The sequence below is a fragment of the Bombus flavifrons genome, chromosome 12 (genome assembly GCF_040668555.2).
Source record: "Bombus flavifrons isolate JBK064 chromosome 12, iyBomFlav1_principal, whole genome shotgun sequence".
Classification (NCBI taxonomy): Eukaryota; Metazoa; Arthropoda; class Insecta; order Hymenoptera; family Apidae; genus Bombus; species Bombus flavifrons.
The window spans coordinates 11,764,986-11,782,490 of NC_138453.1; the positions used below are offsets into that span (position 1 = coordinate 11,764,986).

Here is a 17,505-nt window from a genome sequence, read left to right on the forward strand (position 1 = left end):
TATTTGGTATGTTTGCCTTTGTAAACGGACGCTGAGAAACTATGTCACAACTTTGTGAAATTTGAATCTTTTATACTCTTTCAGTTTTCAATTTCAAAGTTGGAATTGTTTTTAATCCGAAACACGCTCGAATGCTCTTTGTAACTTTTTTCTGTCGTGTTAAGGGTGTCAATAAATAAATCTCTGCACTATATTTATCGATATAGAATTATTAGAATTCATTTGCCATTAAATATGATATTTCGATTTGCGCGCATTAAAAGTATTTTCCAAGCATCGAAATCGAGTTTCTCCAACAAAATCCGAAGGAGATTGAAAAACTTTGAAGAAACATCCTAATTAGGATGCCTTAGTTAATGGAAGGAATTAAAAATAAATTGAAAGGAAATGATAAAACAAATTGGAAGAATATCCAGTTTCTGGGAAGACGTTAGTAATAAGTTTTATGATTTACCGGGCCGGCTGGTGAGTATCTTTCCTGATTAAAATTAGAAAAGTTTGGAAAAATGGCGCTTCGTCATTTGCTTTGCAAGTTGGAATTAATTAAAAAAATCCCGATTAAATTCATATTAAGTATGACAAAAAAATAGATTAAGTTAATATTAGGCTGATATTATATTCGAAGGTAGGTGAGTAATTACATCGATCTAATCGAGTTAAATCGATGAGATCCGGTTTGTTGTAGAGGATGTTCGCGATCAAAGGGATCGGTAGCGGTAAACGCGGCAATAGTAACCGTAGCAGAAGGGGTCCAACACGTGTTGCCGTACCTGAGCAGCTTGTTATAAGGCCAGTCAGTCGGTCATCGTCTTCCGCTGATGTACTTTTGAAGGTATCCTTGTTGCGAGGCGCGCGAATGCGCGCTCCCCGATGTCCAACATGATCCTCAGATGCTTCGCGATCTATTCTCTTCGATTGATTTTACTCGCAAACGTTGCGTTCGCGTCGCAACCACAGTGGAGTGTTTTGTCGTGGTTGTCATCCAGTGTTTGCACTCTGATCGTTTTTCCATCGAACACGCAGCAATGGTCGTTGCTCGGCTTGAATCTCTGGCCGGGCCAAACCATCGAGAAACCTTCCGATGGATTCGATTTGAGCGGAAACCCAATCTCCAGGGGTAAGTTCTCGGAGTGCCGTTTCGTGTTTCTTTTGTGTCCGCCAAGACGTTCTCGGACCAACGCTACACATCCCGTGTTTGCACCGGAATTTGTGATTCCTCCAATCCTACGCCACCTACGGAGCTGTTTTTTTTTTTTTTTTTTTTTTTTTTTTTGGGAAGAGATGGCATTCTATCGTTGTGCACGGTGACGGTGCATAGTTTTCTCAAAAACACGAATAAAATGAATGAACCGGTTAATGATCGCGTTTTTCCTTACGGATTCTCTATATCATCTTCGATATAATCCCTTATTCGTCACATTTAAATTACAATAATAGCATTAAAAATTTGATTATCGAAATAGATGTAGCTTTTATTCTACTTTCTATTTATAGAGATTAAATATGTATTGGCTGGTCGCTCGAAAATTAATCCAACGACGATTAAAATACATACATACAGCGTATAATATTATCGTTAAAATCACCTTTGATATTTATAAGTAAATTAGTTATCACTTGCTCTGTAACGATTATAATCATAGCTAAAATATTCAGGGTTATTAAACAGAAACAGAACAAACAAACGTGAAATACGACGTGTAAATTTAATATTTGAATTAAAATATTATCTTGATGCCCACACTAGTTAAATATTCACAGGGATCTTTAATCTTTAATACACGGAATATTTAGCAGAATTAAATTTCTTATCGAACAAATCAATTCGACGATACTAGCCATTACCGATTATCCCGTACATTTCGTCAAATTCTAGTTGGCAAATCCCACTACTTATGCAAATTCCTATGAGTGTAGCTCGCAAAGCGTTAATTGGCAATCAGTAACGATAAGTAAGAGTAACTCGATAGTCCTTCCACCGCGGAGAAACCAAAGACCGACGAATTAATTACTGCGGTAATTGCGTGTTCATCATCGTGTGTTGATTGCTCTGATTCTGAACAAAATGCGTCTCTACTCGAATGTCGAGTCACACAGTCCACGCGTAGGTGTGATACCTGTATAACGTTAATTACAATATTCATGAATTACAAATGTACCGCGGAGGAAACGTTTCTTGTTCGCGTTAAATCACCACTGTTCGTGATGAAATACTTAACGTAATACTCGAACGCTGGTCCGAAGGGGTTCTTCAAACTCGTAGTGTGCGGGGAAACAGAAAAAGATATCGAAGGAAAATTTTTGGAATTGCGTTGCATGGCTTAAAATTTCAGAAAATAAAAGAAACTTTGGTCACATTCTACGTATAAACTTCGGTACAGACGTATCGTGCGACTGCTTTTCCACAGAGACAGCTGTAGCGAATGGGTTAAAAAAGCAGATCTTTCATTCCAGCGTTCTATTTTCTTCTTCTTTCCATTCTTTCCCTATCATCGCTATACTTTCTTCAGATTGCAAGGACGAAAGAAACACGTTTCAACACTGGCGAACCAGTTTCTTTTGTACGTACCGTAAACTGGGGTAGCATTGGTAGATCTTCGTAACGTTTTTCCACGAGTAATCATCACTACGAAGATTTAACTAATCGCATACTAAAGATCCTGATGATGAAGAGGGAGGTACGGTGGAATAACTTAGTCTCTTCGTATATTACAGCTCTTCCATATTACCAAATTAACTATACAATTTCGACAAGTAACAGATTTTCTAGGCCAAAAATCGATCACACTTTACTCATAATATATTATATATATTATATATATATTATATATATAATATAATATATTATAATAATTTACTGGATAATAAACCGATATCCATTTGACCCAGATAGAACTGGCATCAAAGGATATATCTTTCGTATAGTCGAAATAAGGAACTTGACCAAATTCTTAAATACGAGTAATCTAATGTCAAAAATAATATTAAATAGTATAGTCGTAACAAAAAATAAAGAAAAAAGAGAAGAGAAAAAGATAGCAGCATGGTTGTACATGCACAGCCATACCGTCGAAAGGACTAATCATATGTTCGTAATTACTTCGTTCGCTAGCATTCATTTTTCTTCTACCCTCTTGTCAAAAATACGAAAATCTCGCTGAAGGTCTGATAGCTGACCGTGTTATTATCCCGTTACTGACAGTGTTGCTCCAGTTTACGGTTTGCTATCTCGGTTTCGTTATCTCGCTCGACTTTTCGTTTGTAACCTCCTTGTAGTTCTGAACTTCTTTCCCACCCCGGTGCAAGAGGAGTGCCTATCGCAGGACAAACGACGACGGGGCATATGCATGAACACGTATGAGTGTCGCATTCAAGGAGGAAAGTCGAATGGACGGTGCGCGCTCGGTTTCGGCGTATGCTGCATATGTAAGTACCTCCAAGCTATAACCTGTTATTCCCGGTTCACCCAGTGTGCGAACGTTTCATAAATTCAGCGTGGTGGAAGTTTTATAGCCGGGAAATACAGGATCGGTGCGTGAACGCGTTTAAATTTCCGGGGATTTGCGCCCGTTCCCCGTGACTGCTAATTTGTTGATACGATCGTTGCTCCCCCGTGCAATTAATTTCTTTTTCTCTTCATCCCCTACGATTCGTCGCTTTTTTGTATATTATTTTCTTCTTTCTTTTTTATACACGACATCATTTTTCAGCGCACCGTTGATACGCGTCCAGGGTACATCGTTAAATTTTAAAGTGGAGATATTTGTACGTGTTTTTCTTTTTAAGAGTTTCAAAGGACGAAAGGCCTGTCCCGTTCGCGAGAATATACAAAGTTGGATATTCGGATGAGAGTAATTAAATCTGCGTTCAATGAAAAAATTCTCTAGGCTAAGATTTTCTAAGATTTTTCTCTAACGTTTTCTACGGACGATGTTCGTCGCGACAGCTCTTAGATTCTTCCGTTAATCCGATAAAAAAATGTTAATAACGGCGCCGTATCGTGGATTTACTAGAAAAGCGATACCATTAAAACAAGCTTCTTCTCTAAACATATCTAGTTCGATATTGCTTTGGTACATTTGCCATGTGTAAACCGTGGCGACTGAATTTTAATCTTGGCTACATTTTAACATTCGTAAGTCCCGTTACACGCGCGACTGAGCAACACGCGACGTAATTCTCGGTACAGATTTTGCAATACGGTTACGTGGACTTGACTCTGTGCAAAAATGATATATATCCGATTTACGCCGTCTGTTTCCATCCACGTCGTGTCCTGTCAATCGTAAATTGCTCAGTCTTCGGTATGAAAGCACTTACGCGTTCCATACTCGTTTCGCATGAACATTTCACGGATATCGTGCACGAAACTTTACCACGCGATGCGCTCTTCTATTAACATTGATAGACCGAACTTGCTCAAAGATTTTAACCACTTTCAGGTTGGAAACTTTCGTCATGATATATAAACACGAAATGTAGCGTAATTTGCGATAAAAAAGGACAGGGAAGATGGTTTCCTCGAGGGGAACGAAATTGATAAATGCGACGCGATGTTTTCGCACGTCGTTTGACGAGATATATGATTTTAATCCTATTATTTAATACCGCTGTTGATAAAAAGGATCTGATAATTTTCACTAAATCGTTTGAATTATCGTTGTTTCACGTCAAGCGTTAAAAAAACTGGAGCGGAAAAATCGTGTTGCCGATTTGGAAGAAATTCGTTCGTTTTCTGCATAAATAACTCTACGACCTTCGAACGCGTTCAATTCAAGTTTCGCATAGAGAGCGACATTCTTAAACAATATCGCAGAAATGATACCTATCGTCTAGGTACTTGTAAGTGGCGTGTTGCAACGAAAGGTTAATAAATATTCCTATCTATCACTCGGTATAATGCGAGCCATGTAACTAAAGCGACATCCAATTAATTACATCGACGTCAACGGATTACTCGCTGTTTATCTGCAGATTCCCTCGGCAAGTACCTCCGTAAAGGTCCCATTCCTCGGATTAATCGGGTTGCTCTCGGGTTTCCAAGGTCGTCGTCGACGATTCGGTTAGATCGTGCGGCGGTTTTAACTAACGGTATCACGGAGACCGCGTGCACGTCCGAAGGAATGATCTCGAGGAACGTGCGCCTCCGTTTCCGAGCGTGCAGAGGAAAGAAACAGGCGAAAGAGTACGCGAGAGAAACTGGAGGAACGAGAGGAACACTTGCTACAAGTTCGCGTGCCAAGGAAGAACGTACGGCACAAGTTATACAGTTATTTAATTGGTTGCTATCTCGGTCGCGCGTCCCAGATAACAAGTCGCGTTTCGTCCGATCTTTCCGCCAATTTCTTTTTCGACGATGGCCTTCGAAGGCGTCGGGCGATTACCCGTTAAGATCCTGTTGCGAGAAGGAAACTCGCGTTCTTCTCTCTTTCCCTCTCTCTCGTCTTTTTCTCGTACTTTCATGGAGATTACCAGAGCTACAAACAAGTAGTTCCCGCTCGAGCTGTTCGCTCGGAACCTTGCGAGTTTTATCCTGGCGAGGAATCGGATTTTAAATGGAACCACGACGGTACCTGAATTGATCAAGACAGACACGATCGGTAAGACGAGGGAATTCTCGAATAACGCAATTAGTCGTTGTGCAGTGAGGTTTCGTGTTTGCAATTACTAGAAACGTGCAGGCGTGTCTTTATATTTACGCTATACATATATCGCGTATGTTATTCGGTATCATTTTGATAGAATTCAGATCGATTGCTCGGCGACTCGCGTATCAAACGTGTATAGCGTTTTACGGAAGAGCGGCTGCTCGTTTAGAGGAGAACGTGATACGTGAGCAAACTCGTGAAACAAACGCCGGTACTTCTTTTATTGTGTGCACGTGCTTACTTTCAGGATAACTTGATAACTGCATAGACTCTTCTTGTTGCCTACATGATGTGTTTCGTTGACGATATTGTGTTGGATACGGAAGGAAAACCTTTTGGATACCTCGCGCCGCATCCTATGCAAACTTCGTTACATGCTCGTGATTCGGGTTAGGTTGCGGTTAGGTCAAAACAATTTAAACATTTTTTTTTTTTCGTTCGATCATGCGACTCGGTTACTCGATTTCGAAAAGAGAATTATCTTTTTTCCACGATACCGTGATAAATTATTAAATCGTTCTTTTATTAAGAATCGTTCTTGTTTTTATATCGATATAACCGACGTCTTCGAAGCGCATTAAATGCTTGCGAGTGGTAGTTCATATCGTCTTGTAGACCGTGATATATTGATTTTAAATCGAGCTCGACGAGGAAACTTCGGTGACCTGAAAATTTGAATGTTTTCGAAGATCGCTGTATTGTGATATCCAATAATATGGCTCGGACATTCGATAATGTAAGTCTGTTCGTGGTTTGTTTTCAGTTTTAAATAGCGGAATGGTATATTGAAGGGAATAAATATTTTCCACGGTTTCGATATTACGAAACTATATATAAATATTTTCACGATATTACAATATTTAACGATATATCCATCTAATACGATATGATCGTTGCAAAAGGAGAAAAACAGAATATTATAGAAATACCGTAGTCGAGTCAGGAAGGCTGTCGCCCAAATGACACGCCGACCCCGAATTTCTCAAGCTTGTATAAATATTCATAAGTTTCCAGCGCATTCCAAATCCTCCGTGCTCGGTCTATGAAATTTATTTTCGGTCATCGAATATATTAACGTACTTACATCAATTTCGGTCCATGAAATTCTCCCGCAATTTGAATATTTCTCTGCTGTATTACATATGGTATTTATATTTATAGAAAGCACATTCAGATTGATCGCGTAAAGATAAAATTGCAGCCAGCGGTAAAGTAAATATTTGAAAAATTTTCCTTGTCACCTTATAACGGTCAAGGTACAACGGAACAGCGTGAATATTTTGAAACACTTTGGAAATTCTGTATCTCCGATAGTATTGCCGTTCATTAACGATTCTACGTAAGAAACATAGCGCGACGATACAATCTTTCCATTAGATCTCGATGTTCTTCGATTTTATGGCTTTGTAAATCGACCTAACGCGAGAGAGAAATTATCCTATCGGTCGGAGAACAGTTCGTTCGGGAATCGTTGCTTTTCAACCAGTTCGATCACTAACATCTTGACCATCGAAGTAACTGTTTTACATCGAGCGATGCATATGGAATATATTGCTTAGAAACGAGTACGTACCCTCGATCAGTTTTCGAATGCCGTGGCCTTGATTACCAGATAGGCCGTTCTTGATCTGCGAGTCTGGTGTGTTTCAGAACGTATCCGCTAGAAGCGGTTTTAGATTAGAATATTATAAATTGAAAATAAAAGACTCTCGCTGCGTTATTTTAATATAACGTCTTGATGTAGAAAATCGAACGCTTCGGAGAAACTTTGTTGTGCATTGCAACGAAATAAACTTCGTAGTTATATAGTTTATGGTATATGAATTTTTAATCTAATTACCGACTTTCAACGAGAATTAGTGCCATTATAATTGCGAGAAATCTCTACATCCAAGCTCTCCTTTCATCCCAACAAAGTATTTCTTACAAACGTCTCTGTACAATTCAATTACGCTCTTAACTTTATCACCTCTCTTACAAGTTCCACCGATTCCACTTCTTAATTTTATTCTTCGTAATAATTCCACTGTCCTCTTATATACATAACGTATATATAAAATATACAAGAAAAGAACGATCAAAGAAGAAACAAAAAATGAAGCAACTAATGAAATGAAAGAATACAAATAATAAAACAGGTTCAGGTTCTTAAGAGTTTAACGAGACATCGTTCGGCCACAGAGACACCGCTCCGTAAATTTTTCAAGATCGTCCACTGCTTGTTTTCTGAGAGAGAAGAAGGGCGAGAAACGTCTGCGTGAAACTGGTAACCATTTCCTCGGGGTTGCAGCCAGCTGAATAGAACCACCGTGACTCCAAAACGACCGCTGAATGGCTGAATGAGAACTCATTATCGGGGCTTGGGACCGCTTACGAGACCGTCACACCGCGATTAATAATCCTCCTCCTCAAAAATAGTTTGCTGGAATTTCGAAGTTTCTTGGTATGACCTGCTGTAATTCTCGCCGAGTGGTTTTCGAACCGCGAAACTCTTCCGATGAATATCATATTCATCGTACGGGTTAAATCTTAATTACGCGACTGCTCCATCTATCCAGAAATATTTTTTAGAGAAATTTATATCGAGAAATATTTTCCTCTTTGAGAATAAAGAATTTCTTTCGTACGCTTTTTTCTTTCTTGTCGATAATCTTCGTAAATGCTTGTTTTCAATTTTTCAACGATCGCTTTTTAGATAACTTTCTGAAAAATGATGAAACGCTGCGAGTAAACGGTTAATGAAAAATATCAATTTGTTTGAAATGGAAGTGGCGAGAAACGAATAATTTTTATTTTTACGTCTTTTAATTGTCCTGTTCTATTTAATAAATATTCGTTTTCTCAGTTTATTACTTATTTTTATAATCTGTATTGTATTTGTTCCACGCTACAATAATTTTCCCATGTTGAATTCTGGATTTTCATTTATTTCAATTTAACGGTGCTTAAATCGATGCAGCTCGAATATTTTCACGGTGCAAGCACATTCAGTAACATTAAAAGTCTATCGCATAAAGCTTTTTTTCTCACGCGAATGAAATTTACTATTTTACTGTATATGCTCATTTTGTGAGCCTATTGAAAGTTCAATTTACAAATTCGAAGTACTGTGGAACGTAATAAATTACATTTTACAAGATTTTAAACGAATGCTTTTCTTAAATGTCGCTAGATGTACAACGTTTGAAAAGATATTTAATTAAATTAGCAATAAATTGGTAAATTGCATTTGTATTAATAATAAATTAGTAAATTGAATAAACATTAAATTCCATATTTGTTTAACTCGAAATTTCACTGCTTCGCGAATTATTTACGACAGTATAATCTACGCGTCAGCCAAAAGTAGGACTAAGGTTGATTAACCATTTTTACATTTTTCAGTAGTCAGGCAGAGCAAGACGAACATCGCATATCTTGTACGTGTCGTTCTCGATGTACTCGCGTATGAAGAGATTGGAAAAATACCCGATACCTGTTATTCGATTTCCCGCTACAGCCATTGATCCACATACGAGTTTCGGTTGCTTTCTTGGCATTAATTTATATCCTGTTTCGCACGTAAACAGGTACCGCGTATCGTACCACGCGTCGTAATTCATTCGTGTACCGTTATCACAGTTTCCCTGTTGTGGGAGTATAGTAACTGCTTTTTCCCGTTATCAAGCAGAATCCTAATGGCAATAAAAATACCAGCGTATCTGTTCACCGTAAAAAAACACCACGTAAAAAGGTGAACACACTCGAATAATTATCGATAACTAGTTACGATAGTATCAATCTTTTACTTGTTTCTTTTTCAGGAAAATTATTTATAATATCAAAGAATAAAAAAACGCACCTAATTAAATCGTTAAGAATAGTACATTATCCCAAAAAATATCATTCACGTATTCATACCGTATTATTTCTTTCAAATAAAGAGAGAACGAATTCTAAGTAAGCGGTCCAAATCGACAAATTTATTTGCTCATCGTCGTTACCTCCGAATCTCTGCCAATTGCTGTCACTGGCGAATTCGACGATTCACCTGGCACGAAAGAGATTTAAAAATGGCACGGCAGAAGGAGAGAATGAAAGAATCGTTATCAACGCATCGTACGAGAACACGAGGTTTCTGACCGCACGAACGCACTCGAATTCGTTGTTTTCCGGCTATGTAACACACCGAAAACCCGATCAATATTTTCAAATCGATATACACAATGTACAACAGATACTTTATGCTGCACCAAGTTCTATCGTGCGCGTAGAAATAGAGCTTGGCTGTCGGTGTATATCCGCTATTTGGCCGATTCCACCTTCGTGCGATTCGCTCTCTTTCTCCAACCCTTGCTTCCTTCGTTCCCCTGTTTGTCTTTCCCCATTTGCGATTTATTCATTTCTTTCTTTTTTCCCCTGTCACAAGTCACGACAACTTGCGAGCAGGAGGTGCAGAATAATCTGACCTACGTGATCAGCCCTGGTTTCCCCAACCTCATTGACTGGCCCATGAACTGTTCAGTAGTCGTGCAGAAGATCGATAGGCAGGTCAGCCAGCTCAGGATCGATTTCGTCCATTTCAACATAGTAAGCCACGCAGCTCTTTGTCATTCTTTGCTCCACTAACGGCATATTAACCCCTGGAATACTACGCATTTACGATCTCACCCCACCATGCGCGGTTTTCTACTGTACGCGACAACCTCTGTCTCTCTCCGCTACGCCTCGCGCACCCTTGGATATCGTTGTTGGTTCGTGTCAAAAAGCTAACCTACTGGAGTGCTAGGACACGCAGCACGACTTGTACAGGAACGGTGGCGCGTGCTACTATTGACCCATAATTGAGAACGCAAGCAAAAGTTCAGTAACCCGAATATACATCTACGTTTCCCCTGTTCCAGCTAGTGTCCCTCCGTTGACATTTATGAGTGTCTCCAGGGGATCTAAGCACGCTTGTAAAATTCATCTACGTTGACGTGTAAGATTACCACGTTTTAAATTAACCGGGCAACCGTCGACGGCGAGACAGGATGGAGGTCGACGGAGAGAGAGAGAGAGAGAGAGAGACAGAGAGAGAGGGAAAGAGGAGGGGATGAATTTTTTAAAACCTCGCGTTATTTAAGGGTGAAGCTATCGTTTCGAGAGACCGTCGCTTCTTTTATGCTTTGCCAGTCGAGATGCGGTATGTTTTATGCCGATGCTGATTACGGCTGTAGTATGTGTTTCCCGTGGTAATCTCGACGATGGAAACATTCTCGTGTAGCCGAAATGGGATGAGTTTTTACGTTGATTGTTAAATTATTTAGCAAGGCAATGGCTCGTTTGAATAATTTTGAAATATCGAAACGCGAACTATATTTATTAGGATAGAGGTGTCACGACCACGCGATAAAATTATAATGCACATTTAAGGGAAACAACGAGTATTGTACAGAAGAATTTTACTTTGTAATTTAGATTTATAGCATGAGGGGATGTTATTTTACGGAAGCTCCCTGACAAAATGTACGATACGGAAGATTAAAATTAAGATTGCAAAGAGTATAATTGTACGTTGGTAGTACGTGGTGGTTGCGCTATGTTCCCCGAGAGTTAATGACACCATCGTAGCTTCACCGTGTACTAGCGTAGCGGCTTGCGATTTAAACTTTACATTCTTTTCGACATAGTGTCGTAATAATTGATTGAAGCGAGTATATCGCAGCACTTCCTCGTTCGTATAAAAACTTGTTAACAGAAAATCATAGGAGAAGCGATGAAATTTGATTATTAGGTTATTAACCATTTTTGTATTTTGAAAAAGATAAATGCGTAGTATTCCACCCATTACTTTACTGTGATCGATTAACGGAAGTAGTAAAAGTTTCATTGGAATGTTTCGCGTATAATTATTACGACAAACGAGATGCCTGTGAGAAAATGTATAAAACGAAACGAATTATTTAACAAGATTGGAAATACTCGGATGGAAAAATTTATCGAGGACGATTAATTTGTTTCGAATTCTTCGATCCACCGATGAAGATGGCGGACGAAAGACGGCCACGATGTACTGGTCGATTCGAGTATTCGAATAGCATGCTATACGCGTGTATGTTGATCGTCTGATAAAAATCGACCGCAATTTACTGCACGACTTGTTCATTCAAGAGACTTATCGATCGTTGTAGGGTCAACCCAACCCCAGGACTGGCGTATGTGACGAAGATATCATGGAAATCAGAAATGGCAGGAGCGTGTTTCAAATGTGCGGTTGGAACAGCGGTCAGCATCGTAAGTAAGAGTTCCTTTGTGCTTTGTGTTAAAACTTTTCATTTCACGCTCCAATCTCGTGCTTCGATCTTCGCTTTTATTTATTTCTTTCCTCGTTTTCTCGATGAAAAGAGTTTCAGAAATATTCAAATAAGTTGTACGGTCTATTTTATTAAGGTCAATTTTAATTAATTATTTTATGCGAGAAGAATTTATACCATTCGTTGGATATGTTATGCGATATACAGGACGTTTCACGCAACTAGGCGGAGCTATAACTTTCATATCTTTAGATAGAAAAAGAATTTCACTGGAAAAATTAAATATCGTCACGCGATCAACGTCTTTAGATTCTCTTCTATCTTTAGGCATTTGTATCGGAGACTAATCGATCGGTCGAATGAAAAATCTTAATTGCTTAATGGTAGTTTGTATCAAACGCTTTCAGATTGATAAATTAAATTCGTGTAATTAATCTTTGCGGGGAATTCACTACGATTAAAATCTCGCCGATATCGCATTTCCACCGAACTACGCCGGACAATCAATCTCGTCTGCAAAACTGTAGCTGTACGTACGAAAAAAGAATAGATATCGTACGCTGGAAGACGATACTTTCCATCCGATGAGTTTCCCTCGATATCGTTAGAAAGACCTGACTAAGTTTCGTTAAGGAATCGATCCATCTTCTCCGATACAAAGCTCTTTGGAAGCCAGACAATCGTTTGTAGACTCATTCTTCTTCCTTTTTGTCCAGTATACATAGACTTGGACGAGGACGATCAGTCCCTGACACTGGACTTCCGATTACCTAGCAATCTCCGATCGAGAATGTGGGAAATGAGGGTTGTCCAGTTAGATTTCGAGCAGCGTGCACCTACCGGCTGCCTCCAATACTTCCAAGGTTCTAACGGCACCTTAAAAACTTTCAACTTCTTGTCGAACGGAAGATTTCTGGCCGATCAAGACTATCTAATGTGTATTCGTCAAGAGAGAGAGATGTGCGGAATCTCTTATACGCCCTGTTCACCCGATTCCTTTCGAATCGGTCCTCCTAGGATGCTATTGACGAACAATACGAATTTGAACGGGTCGTCGATCGACGAGGGTCCTAATGCGAATTCGACTACTCGTAATACGACCGTCGCAGGATCTACGAATGGGACGGATATCGAGGGATCTGGATCGAATCCGATGGAAGAAGGTGGAACCTCTATGAACATGAGCAATACCATGGAACAGGAAGTCGGTTCGTCGAACGGAGCGGTTTATGGACAGGAACGTTGCCGAGACAGGGTGCTCATCCCCTGCGACTTCGAGGAATTTATCACGGTAATGTTTTTTAGTTTGTTTGCGAAGGGCGACTGTCGATGGGATGTTGGATTTGATTAGCTCGAGACATCTTGAAGGTCGATTCTAGGTTTTTGTAGGTCGACACCTTTGGTAGATCGTCTTGCTGACTTTTATCGTGGTTCGATTGTTTCTTTGGTTTGGCAAATCGTATATATATATAGCATGACGTGTATAGTATCGAAAGGACTCGGATACTACGGTGGATTGTACTATCGAATTTTGTAGTTTAACGATTATGGTAATGGTGGTCTGAAACGGTACTTGTTAAACTCGTTTTGCTCGGTGTTGCGAATTATCGTTTGCCTTTACGGGCGATTTGTTACTGTTTCTTGCTATTTGAAAGTTACTTGAATTTATGACATGAATAATTCACATGAGAAGTATTAAATTGACCGGAAGTTCCGTGGTCTTTGTTCTTTGGAATGAACGACATCGATTGTTCCAACTGGAACTTGTCTTAACAATCTTAAGTTTACTAGATACGAATACGAACTGATACTACAAAATATCCTACGTTTAATTGATTTTGCGATGTGCGTGATACTTTTGCTTGAATGAACGTAACAAATTTTTGCAAGTAGTTGTAAGGAAAATCATTGGACGATTAAAAAGTTTCTAACATGTTGCAAACACGAGCATGCAACTACCTTGTTAATACGAGAAGCGCGTTTTTTTAACGGATTCCATGTTCAGCTGGTCTTGTAGTTCTAAACTGTTACTATGCAACAATGAACGCTGCAAAATGTTGCTGGGAGAAATTTATTTTAGCCACGAATTATGGATCAGTTACCTAGTTAAATCTCATGAAAAAGACTGTGGTAAAAAATGTTTGAAAGTGAAAGATTTACGATGTTTTTAATCACGTGACTGTAACTTGTACGACTGCAAATTAACTACTTTGCTATTTACAATTATACCAATTATTTTAATTATTCGCATTAGAATCTAGATTACGAAGAGAATTTTTCACGATGAGGGCAAGAGAAATAGGAAATACTGTTTTTCTTTCTTAATTTCGTTCATTTTTCACAAACACGAGCAAAGCCCTGACGGGTACAATGCGAGCTCGTGCAAGCACTGCAATGCGAAAAATTACGCTTCACGTGTCTAAAAATGCGTGTGAAAAATGGGAAACGTCGTTTCTCGTCGTAAATATTATTCACGCGTGCTTATGTCGCGAGAGCCTCTAAAAAGTTGCTTGAAAAAAATCATAATTTTAAGTAATTAAAAATTAACAACACATATATAGAGATTCAGAGTGTAACAAATTTTCTCCGCTATTATATTCCGCATAAAATACAATGAACATACTGACAAAGGATGAAAGGAAAGAAAATGAACAAAATATGCTGGTAATTAAAAATGAAATTTCCACAGAGTTTCGACTAACCTTTTCTTCTTCGACCAAGTAGACATCCACGTCGTCGTACGCCAGACTCTTGCTGACGCGTTTCAACGAATTTCCCTATTGCAGCCTGGCAACAACGAGGCCGGAATTTGCAACCTTGAACACTGCGGCAACTCTCTGTGCGATCGAAACGAGCTGGACGAAGAAGGTAACTGCCGCGTGGAGACCTGGGCAACGCCCTTTCGTATTAGGGTGGCTTTCGGTCCTGGACAGGACACGGGAACCACTCTCGAGGACAATATTGGCATGTGTCTCGTGTACGAGCAACTACCCTGCGTTGTCTGAATGGCCTTGGACCGAGAAACGAGTGGAGACGTATGGGGTGCGACACAAGTTGAAAATTCACGTGGTATCCAAAGGTTAATATTTGAAGAGGATGATTTGATGTTTGCTATATCTAGCTACGCCGGTCAGAATTTCCTAGGAAATTAAATTTGTTAATTTAGAAAGGGAAAAACGTGTCTCATAATTCGTACGTTTATACGCATCGCGAAAAGAAAACGTCGCAAGCCGCTGAAATTAAAGTAGATACCTTCCGCTGTGAGCAAAAATATAAGAGGATCAAAAGATTCGTGGGCCGACTACTCCAATTATAAACCCAAATATCTAGCAGTTTCTCGCAGAAATGGCCAATTAAGATTCTGAGACTCCATCCAGCGTTCTTCATCCACCGTCATCCTGGTTTCCTCGCTTTTCGACGAAGATATCCTACAGGGACAGCGGTCGTTTTAACCCTCTATAACGCCGTAGGTAACTTGGGATATCTATATTCATCGGACCCTGTTTTGAAAATGTTATTTCGTCCGTTGCAACCTTCGTCTATCGCAAGCATATCAAACTCTGATTATAATATTGCATCCGGTTATAGAGGATTAAAGAGAACCATAGACAGAAATGTACATCGTTTCAGAATGATCGAGAGACACTGATATCAAAGAGTTAAATAGTCTTTATTTACAAACGAACTAGCTTAAATCGCAAACGCAGCGCACAACTCTCGATACAATAATAGATATATAATTCGCTTTTTCATTTTTTCAATTTGTTTTCATTTTCGCCTCTATTCTCTCTCTCTCTCTCTCTCTCTCGCTCTTTTTCTCTTTCGCTCTCTCTCACTCTCTCGATCACACGTCACGATCGTCGGCCACATCACGCCACAGTCCAAATCGCAAACGCAACTTGAGTCTACCTTCCCTCGAGTTCGTTTCTTCGCGGAAATACCCCCATTTGTATTACGTTGTTCTCAAGTAATTTATTATTTCATCGACCCTCGTGTTTCTACGTTTCAGAGAAATCAGAGAAATCAGAGAAATGCGTTTCCACCCTCTTGGAACTGGGAAGTTGGAAGTGGCCGACGACGATCACGGGAATCGCAGCGATAACGATAATGATATTACAAGAATAAATTATAATGCTATTAAATACAATAATGAAGGTGACGTCACGCCGGAATTTCGAAAGAAACGATGCTCCGACCAGAACACGGCGTGACGTTACGAGCTCCTCATCATCGTCGTGTATCTATGTATGTTCCTCGATTTAGTCCTCTATCACCTTTTTTCATCGTCTCCGTTCTTTCCTTTTCTTCTTTTTTTTTTCTTTTTCTTTAAATGTATATAACCGTAATGATAAGTAATAATAATAACGAGATTAGCAATAATCGTGATCGAACGACGATGGCTTCCGGTGTCCGGTAGACAAAAACTGTATTCCGGAGGCCGGAGGTCGTCGACGTCGTCTGGCGTGTGTAAGAAAAGTCGTACCACTATCTACAAAGTCAAAAAGACCGATAAAACGTGTAAAAGGGCGGTGGTCAACGAACGTGTGTGCATATGTAGGTCTGTGCGTGTGAGTATGATTTAGATATGTGTGTGTATGCGTGTGTGTTTGTGTATGCTTCTTTGTACAGAGTCCTTGGATACAGCACATGTCGCTCCCCTGATACCGTACTGTGCTAACTCGTAGTAAGGTTTTCCTGTACATTTCTTTCTCCTTTTCCCCCTCTTCCCTTTTTTTCTTCCATCCTTTCATTTTTCCCTTTCCTTTATTATATCATGGGTTACTCTTATCGGGAACTTGGATCGATCCTTCGAAGTCTGGCTTAATGAAACAAAAAGAAAAAAAGCTCTCCCGTCACTTTCTACTTGTTTATTTATTTATTTATTTTTTTGTTTTCTTTCAGAGAGTAAGTACTTGAGTTATTTTAAAGCGTCATGATATGTATACTATTTAGAAGAATCGGCGAATTGTTTCTTGTTACGATGTGCTATCTTTATCTTCGTTTTATTCTAGTTTATCCGTCGTGATATTTCGTGCTTTCTGTACTTCCATTTCGTGGATTATCCTTTCTGATATCGATTCATGGAGGTAGAGGGATTGAATCGCTTTGTTGTAGTTGCAACTATAAACTTTGATCAGTGAGCTGATTTTTTAATTTTGCTTCGTTCAATGGATGTTTCGTGTCTTCCTTTTTTTTTTTGTTTCCGTTTTTCAAATTATCCTTCGAGATATCGATTTAATGCGATGATAATTGAATCGTTTTGCGCTTTAAACGACCAACTCTTCGGTATACTGATTCGTAATCTTTTGAAGTTACATTACAGGCTCGTTCGATGGATGTTTGTCTTCCATTAAATTTGTTTAAACATTGTATACGTTCGATACTGCGATTGATTCGTTGAATAGCTACTCGAAGTGTGGTGTGTTTGTTCAATAAATGTTCGCCGTTTGGTATGTTTATCAAACGAACGTTTGCCTTGTAATCGTATTTGTTTTTTAGTTCCTTGGTCTCTGTTATATTTATCGAATAGGCTTCGCTTGAATTTGTTTACTATCCATATTTAGTTGTACGACTGGATGCAC

General features: G+C 39.3%; 1 protein-coding gene across 1 annotated transcript; it reads left to right on the forward strand.

Moving 5' to 3' along the window:
- The first annotated feature begins 808 nt into the window (after positions 1–808).
- On the forward strand, positions 809–15,863 carry LOC138185543 (uncharacterized). Its single transcript, XM_069124554.1, has 6 exons — positions 809–1,117; positions 3,277–3,426; positions 10,057–10,217; positions 11,801–11,903; positions 12,640–13,214; positions 14,710–15,863. The coding sequence occupies exons 1-6, from the start codon at positions 871–873 to the stop codon at positions 14,926–14,928; spliced, it is 1,455 nt and encodes a 484-aa protein (XP_068980655.1). The 5' UTR covers positions 809–870; the 3' UTR covers positions 14,929–15,863.
- Positions 15,864–17,505: the final 1,642 nt, after the last annotated feature.

Coding starts and splice junctions, on each gene's coding strand:
- LOC138185543 (XM_069124554.1), top strand. CDS start 871: ATGTCCAACATGATCCTCAGATGCTTCGCGATCTATTCTCTTCGATTG. Junction 1,118..3,276: donor CGGAAACCCAATCTCCAGGG/GTAAGTTCTCGG, acceptor ACCTCCTTGTAG/TTCTGAACTTCTTTCCCACC. Junction 11,904..12,639: donor TTGGAACAGCGGTCAGCATC/GTAAGTAAGAGT, acceptor CTTTTTGTCCAG/TATACATAGACTTGGACGAG.